Source organism: Tasmannia lanceolata, unplaced genomic scaffold (assembly GCF_043159265.1).
Source record: "Tasmannia lanceolata isolate RefF3 unplaced genomic scaffold, GAP_Taslan_0.1 ptg000037l, whole genome shotgun sequence".
NCBI lineage: Eukaryota > Viridiplantae > Streptophyta > Magnoliopsida > Canellales > Winteraceae > Tasmannia > Tasmannia lanceolata.
In genome coordinates, this window is record NW_027518714.1 from 7004034 (window position 1) to 7025201 (window position 21168).

The window sequence follows — 21168 nt, forward strand, 5'->3', positions numbered from 1 at the left end:
TACTGTAGAGTAATAGGAAAATAAGAAGAGAAAGAGAATAGCTATACGCTTCTATAAGTTTTTTATTTTTGAATTTTAATCTGTCAAAAGTTGGAAGGCTATTAATGCCTAGTCGGTGTTATCTTTTCAAAGATGACTTATGACGAAGGCAACATGATGGATGGTCCACATCAAGATCAGAGTCTGGCAAATGGACATCATTTACACCATAACATGGCTAGATTGTTTCTCCTAGTTTTACTTGAGTAAAGTTACAACGTTAAAACTTCAAAAAAATTGGGTTCCACATGGAGACATGTATGCCCAATTGACAATGTTGGTCTCGGAAAACCTCATCAGGCAATCCACATGGTCTTAGTCCCATTCATGAAACATTAGCAGACAACTACTATGAGAAATTAAAAGGATTACGAAATTCAACAATTCAGTTTTTCTTGGCAGAACCTTATATGAGGCTTCACGGATCAATGGCCTGGTATTATCTCATCAAACCATTCAGTTGTTGGGCCCCAATGGTTTTAGACTGTGATCCTAAAACTCTTAATTCCTAGTGTTGGGTTAAACGCAAGATCAAATAGTCCCACATTGGATAAGTGAAATGGATGGGGATGGGTTATAAGGGAATTGGCACCCTTTCTTTAATGGCTAGCTTTTAGGGGTGAGTTCTACCCGGTTAAATTCCCTACGAATGGTATCAGTGCTCAGGGTGCGGTAACCCCGGTTTAGAGAATGGGCACCCTCCCTCTAATGGCTAGCTTTTACGGGTAAGTTCTACCCGGTTGTATTCCCAACACATAGATAAACTATACCATATAGAAATCTCTTTAGATGGAAGAGTTAGGATCATCCAATGGATTATCCCAACAATAAGAGCCATGTGTCTTCTTTTTTTCTTTTTTTTTGTTGTTGTAGTAGTAGTAGTTTGGGGCAAAGGCTTTGTTGAGTTGAGCTGTTTTGTTGTAGTTGCATGTTCTGCGGACACCATTTTAAAACTCATTACTATAGTCTAACACATTGCTGGATGAACCTAGTTCAGATACCATGTAAAATAATTGAAGTTCCACTAATTTCAGATTTATTTCAATTGATATCTAATGTGTGCTTATATTGTGTCACATGTGTAGTGGGGATGGGCCTAACGCAAATTGGAGAATCAATTATTAAAGTGGTTTTTGAAACTCAGTTTGGTACCCCGGCCCACCTGAGCACTTAACGGGTCTGCTCACCACGGGGACAAATAGTGAGATAAGATTAACTTGAAATTATCTTCTCAGCAAAAAATAATAATGTTGTTCAGGTAATATTTTGACCAAGAAGAAAGGTTAACATAAGAAGAAAGATTGACATGAACAAAGGATAGCAAGTTTATCTAAGCACAAAATAAACCCCAATTTGCAATTCCCATGGTGAACACGCCCTAGTGGAGATGGTGAACATCCCCCACTGCGGTGGTTCGGCGTGGTGTAGCTATCCTCAAAACCAAGGTGGGGTGTTCATGAGTAGAAAATGATCGGGGTGCTACAAACTAAAATAAGGTGGTGTTGGGAGGTTGGGAGGCCAAGTTAGCCACTGTTCGGCCTCGGTGCAATGCACAAGAGTAGTTGCATTGTAGAGTAGTGGTGAATTATAACTCAAGTGGTTAACCACTGTAAAAGCAGTAAAATACGTACTCTCATCATAGAGTACTGGTTATATTGTTTGGTTGTCAACTAAAGCAGTATCCGCGTGTGGTGTGGAATGCCATTACCAAAATAAGGGGGCATTATCAGTGTCATTACTAGCACATAGAGAGAGGAGAGAAAAATAGAGAAGTGCGCTAAATCCCAACTCTACTAGCAAAAAACGTTCTTTCTTCAAGTTGTTACATGGGGACAAAAGTCATGTCAGACAAGGAAGAGGCAGATGCAAGTAGTCACCTAGTAGTTTGAATCAAAACATGCAACTAAATACCACTACTAGATGATGTGGCACCCCAAAACAGATCAAAACAGCTAGTAAACCCCACAAATTGTGCAACCAAATAGACCCTGGAGCATAAGCGAATTTTGTTTACGAGGGATCTTAATTAGATCCAACATTTAAAATCACTGAACATATGTAAAAAAAAATATTTGAAATGGTTTTTTTTTTTAAATTACCCAAACAAATGTATTATATTCGATGTTTAGTTAATTTATCAGGCTGTTCCTTGTTAATGGTTTCATGAATGTAGGAAACCATGTCTTCTGTCTAGAAACACCTTTGTAGGTAGCATTCTCTTAAACCTTGCTCTTCTCCCTGGCATTGAAGAAGGATTCCAAGTTTCCAGATGTGTAACAGCTTAGATTTGACAGACGAAATTTGAGCATGTGAAATTTTATGTGATCAGCGATTATACATTCACATGAAAGGGGTGTGTTTTACCTAATGGCATTTTACTATCGATGAACATAGTTTTTGTATTAGGTTCTCTTGAGGGTTACAGCTCAAGGGTAACTCTAGATGATTTTGTTACTCAAATGAGAAAAGTATGCGAAGAGAAAGAGATGTGGAAATAAAGACTGAGATACCTGCGCACTAGTTCTTACTCTTTTCTTTCTTTTTTGAAATGCCGAACAAACTGAATACACTGAATATTGCACTTCGTGAATGCAGATCCAACAGGATGCGGTGAATAATGCACTAGTGAGGAATTGGGTCCCATTAAAATGAGTAGCTTGAATTGGAATTATGGAGAAAATGAGGCTGAAACAAAACAGGCACTAATTGAGGTTTCCTAAAGGCAGTCAACTGATTATCGAACTAACGGACCTACCAGCTGCAGGTTGTTGAGAATCACAATAGAGCGAGAGTAATTACTCCCTGTAGAAGCGCGAATCCCAGTAATACATAAAACAAAGATTAACCATACTCGAAGAAAGGATCATGAGTATACTAGCCAGTTTAGTCAGGCCAGAAGAGGTCACATAACCAGTGTCTCCACGTGGTCAGGAAAGTCCTTTGGGTTGAACTCTTCTTGAAGATCGGCCTCAGTGCTATTGGGTTCCCAGCTATTTGAGGTCCTCCCTGGGCCTCACTCTTAGTCCCTTGAGAACAAGAAACAAGCTCCTGGTGGAAGAATGAACTTTTGCCAAATGGGTGTTGGGAATTAAAAGGTTCTTGACTGTAGGAAAATTGCATTGCACAGAAATCAGGAATAGTAAAGACTGCAGTCTCTGAAGAAATTTTTGTGCCTATGTATTTGTAGGCTTCTATTAAATTAAAAAATGGCATGACTATTGCTTCAACTTGATGGTAAGATTGCCTTCTAAATGAACCAGACAGAAAATATATATATACATCCATGGAATATACCCAGTGTACGACAAAAGATCTGAGGAGGCCTATCCAAATATGAATGAAGACATAATAACATGCATACCACAGCCTCCAAGAGACTGTATAGCTCATGCAACTTTTGGATAGACAAGAAGCAGTAGATTATCATGTGACATTGTGATGCAATAACAAGATTTCGATAACACATTCTCCAAATTTAGGATTTAGACTCTTTTTATTTTGATGAGCAAGGGATTTCGGACAGACAAGCGAAGCTCTCAGAGCAGCTATTTATGATGCAGATGTGAGCTGGTACTAATCAATACTAACTCCATAGTTTCTTACGCACCAGTATTTTAACCCTTTCATCTGCTTTCCTACCTGCACAGACTAAGAGCAGGCAGTAAGTCTGGGTCCTTTAACCAAACCTAGGTCTGTTTAAGAGCTCCAAAAAAGTAAAGGAATCAGTAAAGTGAGACTATCTAACTAGGATGCCCCACCCGACTGGCAGGAATTTTCTGTAAGTTGTACAAATGTTTAAGATTTTCATGTAAGCATGTTCCTTTCTCTTTAACCATTGAAGATTTGTAAGAAACCTCTTGCTTGTCTGTTTCCGTGAGAAGTTGAACTGCATCAATTTGTTGGGGTGTCATAGTTGTGAGCTCCGGATCAACTGAAGATTGGAAATTTGTCCTCTTTTGATATGAAATGGAAAATCGATTTTGATGCATATTTTGTATATGTTTGATGGTATCCAGTGATTAAAAAAAATTATTCGGTTACAGTCAGGAATCAGGATACCATTTCTGATTGGATAATCTTAGGAAGATAAATTGGAGATCATCATTCTCTCTCCTTAAAGCTTGCTATTCTGTCCTTGAGGGGAATTTCATGTGCTCATGAATTTACCAAATGAAGATGTCCTTCAAAATCTGATGAATCTGAAATTTTGTTTAAGTAGAGGAATCAGAAAGTAGTCATTTTAATATAGACCAGGAAGCTAATGATTCCTTAAAACCAAAAGGATGAAACTAGAAACAAGCTTTTGGTTGACTATCTGTCATGTATGCATGCAACTAACAGGAAAGCATGTTCTCATCCATTCATCCCCCCTAGACCTCTCTTATAAAATATCCTAAGCTCATAGCTCTCGAAGTTGCATGTAGCATACAAGAGCATCAGAGGTCCATGTCCAAACTCGATAAACCCATGATTTATATATGAACTGAGCTAGCTGTGGGTAATCTCCTGTTCCATTTTATTTTTGGTGCTGAATGAGCTATATAAGAAAGAAAACGGCTACAAGATACAACAAACTACATGACCAAAGAGCCACAAAGATATGAAACCCAGCCCAAGCAAGAAGGAAAAAAACCATCAAGAAGCCTACTAGGAGCCAGCATCAAGGGGGCACAGAGATGAAGCAACTTAACGAAAGCTGCTGTGGACGCATTGGCAGGGAGTGGAAATGGCTGAAGTTACATGTTATGGTAAATGGTTTAGAATAGACTTAAATGACAATAGCAGAAATGCTACAGTGGTCTAGATATTGGGTGCAGGGTTGTGCCCATTGGGAAGAATGGGAATCAGCCCTATCCGTCACAAGGCGTACTGTATCTCCGCGGGGGGGGGGGGGGGGGGGGGGGGGGTGGTGGCTGTTTCCAATTTTTATTGGATCCAGCCACTGGGTGTGAGTCATGTTGTAATGTTATCCACCATCTGCAAATAATTCTCAATCCATAAAGGAGGCTGAGAGAATAAAGCCAACCCCAACTAGTTGAGTTTGGGACAAAGGCCTAGTTGAGTTTAGTATAAAGGAGGCTGCGAGAATTTCTGCAAATGTGTTACTAACAAGGCCCAAATCTTCACAAGTTGCCCTAGAAGAGAGCTGAAGTGTCCACCACAACCCGGACCTCTTAGATTAGATTTGAAAGCTCCACCTAGTATCTACATTCAGCATCATCCTACCATCCAAAAAAAAAAAACTTGATCCAATCAGCAGGGGAGGGGGATCCATATCATAGGAACAATCGTAGGAGACTAAGAGCCTTATGAGAGGGATTTGAAGAACAAGAAACTTACTGAGAAGAGCACTGAACTTCAAATCCTTCGACCAATAATTATGATGGGCATTGATCAAGAAGTGGCCCTTCTTGGTGGTCTTGTAATGGGAGGTTTTTACATCTCTAAACTTTGCATCAAAGCGGGCATTGCAAACAACAGAAATCAGAAAACAAATCAAATCAAAGACACGGACTTCGCCAGGTCAACTGAATTTGCACGATACAAACCAGATTTCTGGAACTTCTTGTTCTGGGGAAAACTTTTTCTTTCAAAGAAAGAACTTCAAGAAGGTTCGTCGCAGGAAGATGCTTGACCCCAAACCAGATTTCTAAGGAAGCCCATATAGAAAAGATGAAATTATGATTCTTCATTCCGATTATAGAATAGGAATTTCGACGCTTGAAAATTTTTCAACTTGAGCTGGAGATCTGTAGGAGAGTGCCTGAGAATGCCTTACGAACAGACGGAGGTTCGTGGTTCGGTAAATTTGATCCAAATGAATTTGTGGCACCAAACTTCTGGTGAAATGAGACATTACCGAATTCCAAGCTTGCTCAAAGACACACCTAAGGAGAGGAGGACCAAACCAACTGATCCTCAGAAGCAGCGGGAGAAGTAGGGAATTTGTTTTGTCCATCAAGAATCCACAACAACTAGGAAAGAGCGATTCAGGAATTTTCCAGATGCAGGATTCTGCATCAATGATTGAGCTGACTGGAATTTCTAATGGGAGGGGCTCTCCAGGAATGAGGTCATCCATGGGCACGCTATAGGGCCATTTATCAAACTACGGATCAGTATTGTTGCCATTTTCAAGTAACCCATGAGCACCAAGGAAAATCTGATACCACACTCCATGCATATAGACTTTCGAGCCATATAGCAATGGCAAAGCTTTCCAGATTGGCTGATATAGAACATCTTTGTCTTGAATGAGGCGAGCCCAGGGAGGAGGCGAAGAAGACGAGCTGACCCATTTGTTAGCAAACCCGTCTGTGCATCTATTCCCTTCAAAGAAGATGTGAAAATCCCCCCATTGGTGATCGGCAAGGATGCTTTCAATTCTGCAAACTGTTGACCTCCACACTTTAGAGATTGAGCACTGGTCAGAAAGAACATTAACCACCATCTGCGAGTAACTCTCAATACATAAAGGAGCATGGGAGAATAGGAATGACATGGCCTGAATTCCAAACAATACTCTGAGAATTTCTGCGACCGTGTTGGTAGCAAGGCCCAAGAATTCATTAAAGTCGCCCCAGAAGAAAGCTGAAGAGTTACATTCAGCTTGATCCAACCCGAAACTTCTGGATAAGATTTAAAAGCTCCATCTAAATTCAGCTTTATCCAACTCGCCGGGGGCTGACCATATCATAGGAGCAATATCAGAGCCTTAGAGAGGCTTTAAAGACCAAAAAACTTACTGAGAAGAACGCAGAACTTCAAATCCTTCAACAATTGATCATGATGGGCATTGATCAAGAACAGACCCTTGATGACCATGTAAAATGAGATTTTTATACCTCTGAACCTTGCGTCAAGGTAGTCATCTCAAACAACAGAAAACAGAACACAAATCAAACCAAAGGCAAACTTTGCCAGGCCAACTGAATTTGCAAGAAACAAACCAGAATTCTAGAATTTCTTGCTCAGTTGCTCCTAGGGAAACCTTTTCTTTCAATTAAAGAACGACCTTCGTGAAGGCCAATTGGTTATTCCTATCAATAAAATTTGAGGTGCCCCGCAGAGTTCCTAGATACATTCCGGGTTTAAAAAAAACTTTGTGAAGATTGGCCGCAGGAAGATGGTTGACCCCAAACCAGATGTCTAAGGAGGCCCACATAGAAAAGATGAAATTCTGATTCTTCATTCTGATTACAGAATGGGCATTTTGAAGCTTTAAAGTTTCTCAACTTGATCCAGAGACCGGTAGGAGAAATTTTAAAGCTTTAAAGCTTTAAATTTCTCACCAAAGGACGAAGGAGGAATTTTCCAGACGCAGGAATCAAAATGGATGATTGAGCAGACAAGAATTTCGAAAGGGAATGGGTTAGCCAGGAATGAGGTCATCCATGGGCACAATATAGAGCTCATTATCAAACTACAGATTAGTAGGAGAGTGGGATTCGGGAATTTTCCAGATGCAAGAGTCAGCACCAATGATTGAGCTAACAGGAATTACAACTGGGAGGGGTTTTCCAGGAATGAGGTCGTACATGGACTATAGAGCCCTTTATCAAATGACGGATATGTACTCCTACCATTTTCAATTAACCAATGAGCATCAAGGCAGATCGGCTGATTGAGAAAATATTTGTCTTAAATTAAGCATGCCCAAAGAGACATGGAAAAGAATCAGAAAGTACTAAGGATAGAAAATTGACCTAGAGTCACGCAAGGGTTCTCCTAGGAATCACACCTTAGGATATGAAGCATCACACTTTAGAAAAGACCCACAAATAAACAAGCCCACAGAGACAAATTTAGTACTTGGTGGTACTTACTTTTAGGAATAGAACACTTTTAGATACTAACTTTACTGCCAGTTCCAAGGGTTCCAAGAATTTTGAAGATAGGAATTGAACAGCACTAAAAAATTCTGTTGCCGGAGATAAGTAGGTGTAGCACAAATAGGAACGCATCAACTACTGGAAAGGAACGCATTTCAGTGTGCCATATCACAATAGCCAACGAAGTACGCCGGAAAAACAAGGGAGAGGAGGAAAGAAGAGACAAAGAAAATGAATCTTCTCTGGAGGTATCTAGAGAGGTTCATAATAACTCCTCAAAAAGCCAAACTCAACAAACCAGTTAGTTTTGTCTTCAACTCCCAAAAGAGTAAGATAAATGCATAGTACTATCATTGGTTAGATGAAAATGAAGTTTAGTAGTGTCTTATCCAGGAATAGCTCAGTTTGCACATAACATGCATCCACTCTTTTGCAAAGATATTGATATTAAAAACCCAAATGCAGATTGTTGCAAACCCATCAAAATATAAATAGTGGCAGTGATAGCAAGAAGTTCAATCACAAGATCAATGCTAATGCAACTATGAGAGAAATACAGATTCCTAAATAAGAATTGAAAATGATTACATGGTTGAAATCATGTAGAACATTTCCATCTATAAGGAACGTCAACCAAAAGTCCCTCGTAGAAAACAAAAACAATAAGCAAGCCTGAAGTAAGAAAGAAACAAGAAAGAATTTGAACAGCCTAGATAAATTGTTCTAGCTACAATACCGTGATAATAGAGATGATGATAGTGATAAAAAAAATTAAACTGATAACAACAGGAGGGCAAAGCAAATTTAATTAGCTAACGCAAAATGCAAAGCTAGTCTTGAAGCATAGAATCATCAACTGCTCAATTTACTACTCTGCCAGCTCTCACACCTTCTTGTTGGGTTCAAAAACATATTTGATTAGCGACTCCTTGATAGAGAGCAACTCAGGAAACTCATTCTTCAACTTTGAAGCATCCATTTCATTGTTGCTTCGTGCAGCAACAATAACTTTGGCCTGTTCTTCCAAGGTGAAATTAGCCCACTTAAATTCAGGATCGATATACTTCTTGTACATCTCTAGAATCTCGTTGTGGCTCACAACACCAGGGTTTGTGAAGTTCCATATACCCCTGCAATTCCTTTTCGCCATCTCCACCGAAATGGGCAGGAGTTCATCCAAAACAGTCATGCTGTTTGGAATGTTAACCACTTTGTTATAGCGGGAAATCTTTGTTATGAAATTGCGGGGATTGCTAAGGTCGGACGATATTGGCATTCTGACTCTAAGGGTGCAGACATTGTCATATTCCTTCAAAAGATCTTCAACCTGTGGCATGGATGAGGGAAATCCAAAAAAAAAATATTCATTGAGCTGTTCAAATTTCAAATAAAGCAAAAATCATCTATTGAAAATTAGAAAAGTTACCATGGCCTTAGTCTTTGAATAGAAAGAACCAGCGAAATTGGGAGTGTCTTCTTCCTTGAATCCAACTCCTGACCCCTCTGGGTGTTCAGTGTCATACTCAAATATACATCCAGTAGCAAAGTTCATCATTAGCAGCCCCACCTCCCTGCAAACGTCGGCCAAATTCAAGGTACCGACAACATTGGTACGAATCGTCTCTGGCTTGTGAGACTCGCACCAATCAACATTAGGTCTACCAGTCACACCAGCAGCATTAAAAACATGGGTTGGCTTCACGGTTTGAATATCTGCTAGGAGCTGTGATCGCTCCTCCAAGCGCCCTTTTCCATACTCAAAAAGTATTCCCTGCTTCTCACATATCTTGCCAAGAAGACCTCCAATCCATCCAGTCCTACCGTAAATCAAGAACTTCAAAGATGGCTTTTGACCAGAGCTACTGCTCCTTGAAACTGGAACCACCATTCGATTCTGACTAGAATTACTGGAGACATCCGCAGCCACTCCACTGGTGTCTTCCGACCCATCAAATTGTCTTTCAATCCCAGGCATCATCAGCATTCTTGGATGAGGCAACAAAGCCCCAGAAACGTCACCCCACCAATCTGGATGGGTTTTGTACCACTCAATGGTCTTCTTCAACCCCTCTTCCCATGTGGTTCGTTCTGACCACCCCAAGTTCTTCAGCTTCTGATCATCCAAGAAGTACCTTTGATCGTTAAATGGCCTGTTCTCCACAAACTTAATAACCGACTCAGGATCCAATGAGAATAGCTTACATATATCCTTAGCCACATCAATCACTCTCCTTTCCTTCTTAGTCCCAATATTATAAACATGCCCAACTTCTCCTCTGTGCAGGACAACTTCAAAAGCCTCAGCAACATCCTCGCAGTAGAGATAACTCCTCACATTCCCTCCATCTCCATGAATTGGAAGAGGCTTCCCTCTCATGGCCAAGAGAACGAATTTTGGAATTAATTTTTCAGGAAACTGATTGGGCCCATAAACATTGTTACCTCTAGTAGTTATGACAGGTAATCCATACGATCTACCATACGCCATGACAAGCATTTCTGCCCCAGCTTTTGTCGCAGAGTAAGGATTAGTTGGGAGAAGTTGAGAGGCTTCATGGTTCCCAACAACAGCATCCTCATCAGTCTCTCCGTACACCTCATCTGTGCTCACATGAATGAACCTCCTAATCTGGCCAGTGACTTTGCAAGCTTCAAGAAGGACATGGGTTCCATAGATATTATTCTTGGTGAACTCAAAGCTGTTGCCAAAGGAGTTATCAACATGGGTCTGGGCAGCAAAGTGCATTATAGTATCAATGGACTCAGTTATAAGGAGGAAATTGACAAGGTCAGCGCTGCCAATATCACCCTTGACGAACTTGAAATTGGGAGATGATCGCGAGGGAAGGAGGTTCTTGAGGTTCGAGCAATAATCGAGCTTATCAAGGACAACAATTTTGTACTCAGGGTAGTTTCGAATGAGCCGATTGGCAACATGGGATGCGATGAAGCCCGCAGCCCCAGTGATGAGAATGTTCTTAGGTGTGTACGTCGACATCTTTTAATCCAGTCCTACAGATGTTAAAATTTAAAACCAGACTCAGATAAGTAGTAAATGAGATCTCAAAGCAAACCCTAGAAAAAAATTTAATGGCAAAAAATGGTAAATAACAATGAGAGAAAAATTCAAACAAGGAAAAAGTTTCTTGAAGGGAGAAACCCTAGAAAATGGAGACATAAGGGACAAATCCAAGCAAAATGAAATAAAAAATATGCAAGCAATGAACTTTAGAATCAAAACCAGAGGAATTATATTCATAAAACATTTACGCAAAGAGATCCAGCTCAAAGTACAGATCCGATATTTAATTTTGACCATATCAAACAAAGCACAAAGCTTATTCTATGAAATTAAATTAGATCTGGTAAAAAACAAATGAAATTCAGAACCAAACAATTAGATTCCTGAAAAACAAATTAGTTATAAAAAGAGATCCAGTTCGTAGGGCAGATCTGACGATGAATCGCAAGCAGAATCAAATTAAGAACAGATAATAGTACAAAAAATTAAAATGTCTATATAATCTCCATCAATTTCACGACTGAGATACAGATCTAGAAGAAATGGGGGTAGAATAGAACATGAAAGTAGAGAAAGAGAATAACTTACGAGTTTAAGATCGAGATCGTTCTAAGAGAAGACTTAGTGAGGGGGATTGAAGAGCCTCTGACAAATGAAAAATAAGCGAGTGTTTTTATAGAAAAACAGGGGTAGTTAGGAAGCTACGCAGGATCGTATGATAATACACCCTACTTTGACTTGATTTGGCGTCAAAAAGCGTTGAAGTCTGCCAAGAATATAACAATTCTTGTTACAGGGGGCGCATTATCCTACTTGGGGGCGAAAACATTATCTGTCTTTTGTTTTATTTCTTTCGAGAAAGAAAGAGTCGGTGATAATAAGGAAAGTCCTCTACCGGGATTTGCTAGGGACCATCGTAGAAAGGGATTTCGCGGCCTGCATTGGTTGAGAGACCACCCACCTCGGATAAAGAAATCAATAAGACAAAATCTGCTGAAAAGTAAACCCATGTGGCTGCTCTCTCATGCAACAGGTAGGCCCAAAATAAGTTTCTCCGGTCCCTCCAACGAATAAGCCTAAAAGGATCTGTTTTGGTAGATAGGACACGAGTGGGTGGCACGTGTAGGATCTTACTGTTTTTCAGGAGAGAGGAGAACGTGTAATTGCATCTCTATTTAATTGACGGAAATACCCCTCATTTGTGAACAAAAAATTGTAAACGATATTATGGGCGTCTTTCCCTGCATTGTTAGGGAGATTTGCTAGGCAATTTCGCCGAAAGCCATTTCGCAGCTGGCTTTTGCATGAGAGAACAGCCAAACTCGGATGAATCAAAAGAATAAGACAAAATCTGTGGAAAAGTGAGCCTACGTGGCTATTTTCAGGTGCAAAAGCCGGCCCCAAAATGGCTTTCCATGAAATTGAATTTCAAATCCCACAAAGGAAAGGTGGTATTCAAATGTATGTAAATAACACACAACCTCTCCTTATTTTGTTTGAAAATATTATGACACCTATTCACACGCGAGCAAGAAAACAAAAGAAAGTTGTCCTTATGTTGAGGTAAAGTGACCAAAATACCCTTACTCAAGGAGTAAATTTTGATGATTTTGTCGATGATTACACTTCCTTAAAAAATTGTGTCCTTAAATAAGGGTATTTTTTTTAAAAATTTTAACATTTGTTTTGAGAAGAAGAACCCATTTTAGAAGTGTTTTTCCTAATCCTGAAATGCCTTTTTGCCAAAGTCCCTAGCAAATCCCATATTAAAATAAGTTAGTGAACGACTTGTTAAAAAATACGGTCAACCCATTTTAAAAGTGTTTTCCTAACACGAAATGCCTTTTTGCCAAAGTCCTCTAGCAAATCCCATATTAAAATACAAACTGGCTTGTTTGGTTGTAAAAAGAATGGATGACGACTGGGCTTTTAAGATATTCCGAAATGGTGGAAGGTGTTTGGTTGCCAAATTTGCTCTTAAATTCCATTTGACTACCCAACATCAAGGGGACATCATTATTGCACTTTTGCGTAGGTGACGCTGATGTGGCGGGAACTGTCCCTTCCACTAAAATTCAAATTGCAAACCTCCTTTTTAGAGTTTTTATATGAGAAAAATAGGGGAATTTGTTTGTCTTTTATAATCAATGCTTTTTTCCTTTCTTTCTCTCTCTTCCACCACCATTTTGATAATGACACCCCAAATATTTTCACACATATTCTAGCAACCAAACGCATTTACCGTTTTTTCCTTTTGACTACCACTCTTCGACTCAAGACAAGCCTACAAAACTTCCATGCTTGTCATTAGTGAACGACTAGTTAAAAAATACGGTTAGATCAAGTCTCCCAAGCGGGAATATTTATGTGTCCTCGAGAATGTTAAATGTCTACATATGGTAACTGCAACCATTCTTTTATATTTTTTTCTAAGCTGTTTGGTTAGATCACTTTTTTAATGAAGAACATAGAAATGGAATTTGGGAATTGCTAGCATCCATCGCAAAAGAACTTTTGTCTTCATTCATGAGGTGGCTGGTGTAATATGCGACAGACCAGCCGCGAAATGCCTTTTGCAATAGACTCTAAGCAAATCTCATGGAATTTCTGGCCATAAAGGTGCTTGATTTATCAAAATTCAGTTTGGGGCAAATTTTTGTTGTTTTTTTTTTTTTTTAATATCTATTGGTGAATTATGTGGGTTGGCACTTGGCAGTCAAAAAATCACTTTCCCTGTGCTTATCTATAACTACCATAAAAGAAAGGCACCTTTTATCATAAAAAGAGACTTGAATACTATGGTTGGTGAGTTTTTGTATGGTGCCCAACCGTCAAGGTCCCGTGTAGGCGGTATGTCAGAAAGTACTTCCTAGATAAAAACAAAATACCCCTTCAGCAAATACGACATGAAAAGCTTGAAAGAATTCTTAGGAAGAAATTCTTAGAAGAAAAGGATTGCAACTTTCTCGCTTGACAATTATCTTGGGAGTATTAAGCGAAAACCTAATTATACAAGGATATCTTAACAAGAATCATTCCTCCCTTGTAACAAATATGGAGATATCCCGCATTGGAAGGATCAAACTATACAAGGACTGTCAAAAATAGGAGTTTCCCATATTGGAAAAGTGATTTTGACTATACATTCATTTAACATGGGGATTTTTGCTGGTTAGTCCCGACATGGCAAAATAATTGATTCTCAGTCCCTAAGATATGCTTTTTTTCTTTCTTTTTTTTGGAAATGGCAGAGAAAAATCATGAGAGAAAAAGGAAAGTGAGCCGAGGAGGATCACTACAAGACAACAAGAAATACAAAAACAGAAAAAATAGAACAGGAGAAATACAACTCTCCCTAAGAAAAGCATATTAGCTGAACCATCCTACTTTTAGAAAATATTTGCTAAAAGGTCCATAAAACTCATGAACTTCAATTTTCTCCGTTAAAAAAATTAAAATGGCAAATTTACCCTCCCCCAACTACCCACTCATTTAATCAGTTTTAGCGTTTTTTTTTTTATTTACCTTCCAATATTTTTGGAAAAAAACTAGGAAATAAGGAGCAATATTATCTCTTCTAATATTCTTATAAAAAAACCTTCAACAAAAAAATCATTTTAGGAATTAAGTAAATTGAAAATCGTTTTAAAATAAATTAAATATGGTCGGTTTGAGTTATCTGTTCTTCAATAGATAAAAAAAAGTAAGAAATTTTAGGAATATCCTTCAATAGATAAATAAGGTTCTAATAGTAGAACCTTGACTATTAGGAAAGGGATTTGGTAGGCAATTTTGCAGAAATCCGTAGTTTAGTGGCTTAGATTTTTTCTTATTCATTTAATACATCTAAGGTAAAAAGTATATGCTTTTATGCTTGTGTAATCCATAATCCAACATTGGATTCCACATCACATGTAAATGGTACTCATGAACAAGGTTTTAAATTTCGGTTTCGGTACTGATTTCGGACCCCACCGAAATCCGAAATTTGGTAATTGTTAAAAAATATTATTTAATTAATATTAGAATTGGGAAATCAAAAAACACTAAAACATGAAAATTAAGGATATTTTTCAAAGTTCTTTTTGTGCAGAACACTGGTTAAATCCATCTTAGAACTTTTATCAATGTTTTCTGAGAAGAGAATTTGAAAAAGGATACTGATATGGTGACCGAGAGTGGAACCGAACAAATAACGTTTTCCCATGTTAGCCATCTTTTCCTCGTTTTTAGGCTTTTTGTTTCTTTAAAATGGCAGAACTGCCCCTCCTATGCCATGTTTGATAAGGGGATTTGTTCCATTCCACTCTCTCTTTCAAAAATAGCTTGGCCAAACAACACATTAATAACTGTTTCTTTATGACGAAATTAAATACCTTATATTTGGGCAAAATGACAAAACAACCCCTACCCTACTTTAGTACACAACTACACATGGCAGCAATATGATAGTTGTTAGGGGCAATAAAAAAAATAAGCGGTTCCTCCCATCGCTTTCCATAGAACTACATATCTACATATGTACTAGGTGAAGAAATGAAATAATATTTGCTAGAGGAAGTCTAGACTCACAGGCGCCCTTGCAGAAAACGAGGCTTGCAAATGTGAAGAGAGGCTTGCATTAACTAGTTGACATGTATAACAATATTAGAACACAGAGGATATCTACCTTAGTTTCTTAATGCAACACAACATCATAAACATCATTACATGCTAACAAACCAAACCATACTAACAGCACCAAATCATAAACAGAGATAAAAAACAAGAAAATACAGAAGAAGAGGCAACAATAACTAGCAATGGGTTCATTTTCTCCGGTTCAGCTTGCCCTCGTTGGCTAGCTTGAATAGCTGGGCTTGAGCCCCGGCCGCCTTATCAGACACTATGGCTGCTGTGAATTTGTGCTTCACTTGTTGGGTGGTGAAGGCAAAGTTCTTGATGACCATGGAGTTGAGTAAAGAAGCCGCTCCTTCTCGATAGAGTGCACCAATCCCGTCCTTGCGGGTATTAGCCAGGGCTTCTTGCAAGCTAAGGTTATGCCCGAAAGCTTGTGTACATGCCGCTCCGAATACTCCCGCAATGGTCCCCCAAAAGCCAAAGATCCCCCATATCAGCTGAGGGTGTGTGTTCCAATAGCTACACAGAACAAACCAGGAGTTAAACAAGGCATGCATGATAAATTCTGAACTTCTCTGTCATCATAACACAAAATGAAGGCTTGAAAAACCGTCCATATGAACAACTAGAATGATCCAAACCGTCCATATGATGGTACACAAGGTAAATAGGTTGTGCCCCGAAATCGTTTCCATAGGATGGTCCTAGCTCTCCGAGCTATACTGGTTTTCATAATATGCAGATCCTATATAGATCGGAGGGTTGGGATCATCCTATAGAAATGATTTTTTGGGCACAACCAATTTACGTTATAGCCCTTGGATCATTCTATAATGTGGTCCGTACAGTACTTTTTGAAAAATAAGGGAATATAAGGGCTTACCCGTTGTAAAAACTCGAAAAAACTGAATGCAAATTGCCAAGGAGAAGTTAGAGAACGGGCTTAAAGTCAAGTATTTTTTGAAAAGCATGGTGGGCCAACTTCATAGGATGATCCATACCGTTCATTTGTTGGGCCACAACCTAAAACGGCTATATAGTAAATCATTTACGTAGGATGATCCTGACCCTCTGATCTATAATAGGGACTGCACATTATGGAAACCTCCAAGATCGGAGGGTTAGGATCATCTTATGAGAATGATTTTCATGGTGTGCCCTATTTACGTTGTTGCCCAACAAATGAACGGTTTGGATCTTCCTATAAAGTGGGCCTCATTGTACTTTTTGAAAAGGAAAGTGATTTATTCGGCCTTTCTTCCCGGGGACAGCTCATTGTAATGTAAAGTATCAATCATAAATATGCCGAGAGGTGGCTGTCCCAGGGAAGAAAAGGGGGCGAATATATCTGGAGGACCATTACCAGTAAATACATGCAGGACTCATGGAATCCCAATAGATGGATGAATACACCGATTCAAAAAACAGCAGGTTTTGTAGTATTTTTTGTCAATAAAGTGGACAAACACTTCCGCATCATCTGATCAACAATCGGACACGCTTCCACGTGGATCATCTCACAATGGTCTACGTTTTCAACGGTCTCGATTACAATTGCAGGTTTTTCGAGTGGCCCAAAAATTGTTTTGTATAACTTTAAAATAACCAAAATACCCCTTAGTTACATATTTGGAAGAAAAAAGAAGAGAAAGGCAGTGAGTGTTATTTACTAGCAAGTGCCGGGAAGGAAAGGCATGGGCGTGTTAGGATCAGGAACGGTGGGAGTGGGCGTGTATGGTGTACCAGGGTCCAAAGTGGGAGGGGTGATTATAGGAGGTGTGATTATAGGAGGTGTGATGATGGATGGAGGTGTGATTATGGCCGGTGTGGAAGGCTCTGTTGGTGGTGAATATGAGTACCCTCCACCACTACCTCCACCAGGGGAAGGTGTACCATAGCTTCCACCACCATGCGAGGGTGTACCATAGCTCCCACCACCACCATGGGAGGGTGTTCCATGGCTTCCACCGTGTGACGGGGTCCCATGTGAATGGCTCCTTGGTGGACCTGCACCAACCCAACAACAAAGCATTAGCTTAGCAGTGCAAATATATAGTATGACAGTGTGTATGTAAATACATAGTATCTCATGGGTAATTATGTAAATCACTTGTGTTATATGTATATAAGAGAGGGAGAGGGTCTTGCTCTTTGGAGTAGTGTGTGGATCAGTTGGGTAGTAGTTCTTTTGGTCTTCAAACCCTTCCAAGCTTCTACACATCACTGGAATCACCAAGTTTTGAGATACCAAACCAAGTAGCAAAACCCACTTGAGAACGGCACTTTTGCTTCTCTTATTCTCCATGCCTGTTCCAGGCATGTAGCTCCACAACCAAAAGGAGAAGAAAAGAAAAGAGATTGAGATGAAGTCAAGTTTCTCTTGAAGTGGCGATGAATATATACACACAAAAGCGGTGTAGTTATTAAATTGAGCAATAGGGGCCGACATAAATACTAGCAGGGTGAGGTTGGTTGTATGTCCCAGGTGCATTTATAGGAAATTAATAATGGCTATTGATATATCACGCGACCAAGTTTTGATAACGGGACGAAACGCACTTTGTTTTGACTTTTGATAACTGCAACGTATTAGAGTAATAGATAAGGCAATCATATAAGATTAACTAGTTAGGCTAGATTAGAAAAAGTAGATACCTATAATCTGTATATTTACGTTTTTTTCGGTACGTAAGCCGGGATTGAACCTCAAATCTCAAGAATGCAGAACAATGACTCAACCAATTGACCTAGAGGCTCAAGCCCAAGACAATCTTAATCTAGTTATTCTACCTACCTAATCTAACATAATTGACTAATTTAATAGTTCAAGATCTAATGGTCAGATCTTCTGAGATCTGATCTTAACTACAAAAAACATATAAAACAAGGTGAGTTCGTCCCATTATCAAAGTATAATCACACGGATGTTAATAGCACACAAAAAATAGGGGGAAAAAGATATCAGGCGAGATTTTATATGATGTGTGGCTGTATAAACCCGCATTTTTCAAAAAGTACAGTACGGCCCGCTGCATAGGATGATCTAAACCGTCCATTTGTAGGGCCACAACGTAAATAGGTTGTGCCTTCCAAAATGATTTCTATAGGAAGATTCTAACCCTCCAATCTATAGAAGTTTCCATAATGTGCAGTCCCGGAGGGTTAGGATCATCCTATGGAAATGATTTTTGGGGCACAACCTATTTAAGTTGTGGCCCAACAAATGGACGGTTTGGATCGTCATATGGACTGGATTGTACCGTACTTTTTAAAAGATACGGGCTCATACCGGCAACACTTCATATAAAATCTACAGGTAATGGATGGTTCAGATTCTAGTATAAAAGGAAATAAAAAATTATGTTATGAGTTCTTGATTGATATGGGTTTTCGGCAATAGAAGATCCAAAGCGAGGCCTAGAAAATGTGCGGCTTGGATCAAACAAAGGTTAGTACTACTAGGGCGTACTGAGCCCACACCTGTCAGTTAAATTATTTTAAAATAAAAAGCGAAAGTAAAAAATGCGACAATCACTGACAAAGACCCAAAAATGCGTCATTTACTGATATTCACACCCCTCTCTATTTTAAGCCCCCTGTCACGAGAAAGCTGAGCTTACGACTTTTGACCATCTCTCTCTTTAAGGAGTTTTGTTTGGTTTCCTTAGGTTCCGTTCACTTGTTTTCCGGGAAAGGAAAAGAAAATGTTTCTCGGGAATTTGATGTGGCATTAGGAAAAGAAATCCAGAAAATCTGTATAGGAAAAAGTTTCCCTAGACTGTTCACTTGTGCTGGAAAAGGTTTCCAGTGAAACTGCTTGCCCTTCTTTTTGCATTAGTTTTCCAGGGAAACGAAATCCGTGTGTTTTTTGTAGGAAATGAAATCCCTAAGGCTCTGTTCACTTGCCTTCTTGAGAAAGGAAAGGAGAAGAACGTAAGCCAAATTTTCCCGTGATTGGACATGATTTGACATTTTCCGCTGTTTACTTGTTTTCTCGGGAAAGCAGAATTACATAGGTGGAAAATATAAATAATGACGTGGAAAACCAACTTTCTTGCACTTTCCCTTTAAATTTTCTCACCAAAAGGATGGGAAAATCACTTTTCTGAGAAAACCACTTTTGCCTACATACTTTCTTTTCCTTTCTCGGCAAAGTGAACAACGGAATTTTCTCACAGTTTCTTTTCCTTTCTTTTCCAGTTTTCCACGTCAGATTCTTTTCCTTTCTTTTCTTTTCTTTTCCTGCAGCTAGAAAACAAGTGACCTTTTCCCCGGAAAGGAAAGGAAAGGATTTCGTTTTCCTTTCCTTTCCAGGTGACATGGCAGAAGGGAAAGGAATGAAGAGGAAAAGGCTTCGTTTTCCATGGAAAGCCTATTTTCGATATATTTAATAGGAAATCAAATCTCAAGTAACAGGGAAAAAGTCAATTTCCACATCATTTTTAGCCTTTAAATAAGAAATTCCACATCTGATAATAGTTTTCCCTGGAAAAGAAGTGAACACAGAAATTCTATCTTGTTAAGGTCTTGTGAGGAAAAAAAAGGCTGTTTTCTAGGGAAAACAGCACTAGGGAAAAGAAGTGAACAGAGCCTAAAAGATGGAAAAATGGGCTTTTCCATGTCATTTTTTGCAAATATTCCACATGTGTAATTCTATTTTCCCTAGAAAGCAAGTGAACACCAGAATTTTGTCTTATCAAGGTCTTGTCAGAGAAAAAATAAGCTGTTATCCAGGGATTTGCTTTCGAGGGAACGCAAGTGAACAGAGCCTTAGTTCTTTTCCTTGTTTATATTTTTTGGAAAATTGCTAATGGGGGACACAATTTTGAAAAATTGTTAGAGATGGATGATATGAGGTTATCAACCCTCTAAATGAGGTTATCAACCCTATTTAACGATTTTTCAAAATTGGGTCCCCCATTGGCAATTCCAGCTCTTTTGTGTCCCCCATCGCCAATTTTTTTCATATTTTTTTGTTTCCTCATTTTCTGTTGCCACTGTAATCTGAACGGGAGTAGGTTGAGCTTGCAAACACAAAAGAGCGTCCGAAAGAGAGTCAGAGTTGCACTCCGGAGAGACATTTCGATGCCTAAGTCAAACGCGGCAATAATACGAGCTGCAATGAGCTGAGAGGGAGTTGAATAGTGAATTCATAATGTGATTATTGCGTACCTCAAAGTTTGTCACTTTTTTTTTTTTTTTTTTATAGAATAAAGTCCAAGGCATTACAAGAATCTTGCATGATTGGGCGAGTTCCTTGGAATATCGGTTTCCAACTTTATCTCGCTAAAACAGTTTGCAGTTTCTAGGGTTTCTATTTGAGTTTTGAGATTACCCAATTACACCAACTGTCTTTCAAGCTCTAGTGCCACATGTCCGCTTTCCATTGGGTGCTGAATTTTATCCGTAACATTTTCCATAGTTTAGAACTCGAACTCAAGTGCTGTTGGTTTTTGTTTTATGAGATCACTATCGTACATTTTCCATAGTTCAGAACTCGAACTTTAGTGGTAACATCAAGGTAGAGTGAATATGAATTTCAAGAACGTAATGAAGCTGATGCCCTAACATTTTGAGAGTGGGGCCTACTGGATAAGATGACCCAACCATCGATTTGTTGGTCCCCAATTTAAGTAGGCCGTGCCAGCCCTCAAA

The 21168-nt window shown here is 39.1% G+C and overlaps 2 protein-coding genes across 2 annotated transcripts; both read right to left on the reverse strand.

The window, feature by feature from the left end:
* Positions 1–8416: 8416 nt before the first annotated feature.
* LOC143860463 (trifunctional UDP-glucose 4,6-dehydratase/UDP-4-keto-6-deoxy-D-glucose 3,5-epimerase/UDP-4-keto-L-rhamnose-reductase RHM1) lies at positions 8417–11630 on the reverse strand. The gene is made up of 3 exons (XM_077371129.1): positions 11482–11630; positions 9298–10883; positions 8417–9198 (listed from the first exon to the last, which is right to left on the reverse strand). Exons 2-3 carry the CDS (start codon positions 10867–10869, stop codon positions 8755–8757), a joined length of 2016 nt encoding a protein of 671 aa, XP_077227244.1. The 5' UTR covers positions 10870–10883; positions 11482–11630; the 3' UTR covers positions 8417–8754.
* A 3859-nt stretch (positions 11631–15489) lies between these two features.
* Positions 15490–17895, reverse strand: LOC143862545 (uncharacterized). Its single transcript, XM_077373617.1, has 3 exons — positions 17662–17895; positions 17184–17520; positions 15490–16032 (listed from the first exon to the last, which is right to left on the reverse strand). The coding sequence occupies exons 1-3, from the start codon at positions 17831–17833 to the stop codon at positions 15702–15704; spliced, it is 840 nt and encodes a 279-aa protein (XP_077229732.1). The 5' UTR covers positions 17834–17895; the 3' UTR covers positions 15490–15701.
* Between the last annotated feature and the right edge of the window lie 3273 nt (positions 17896–21168).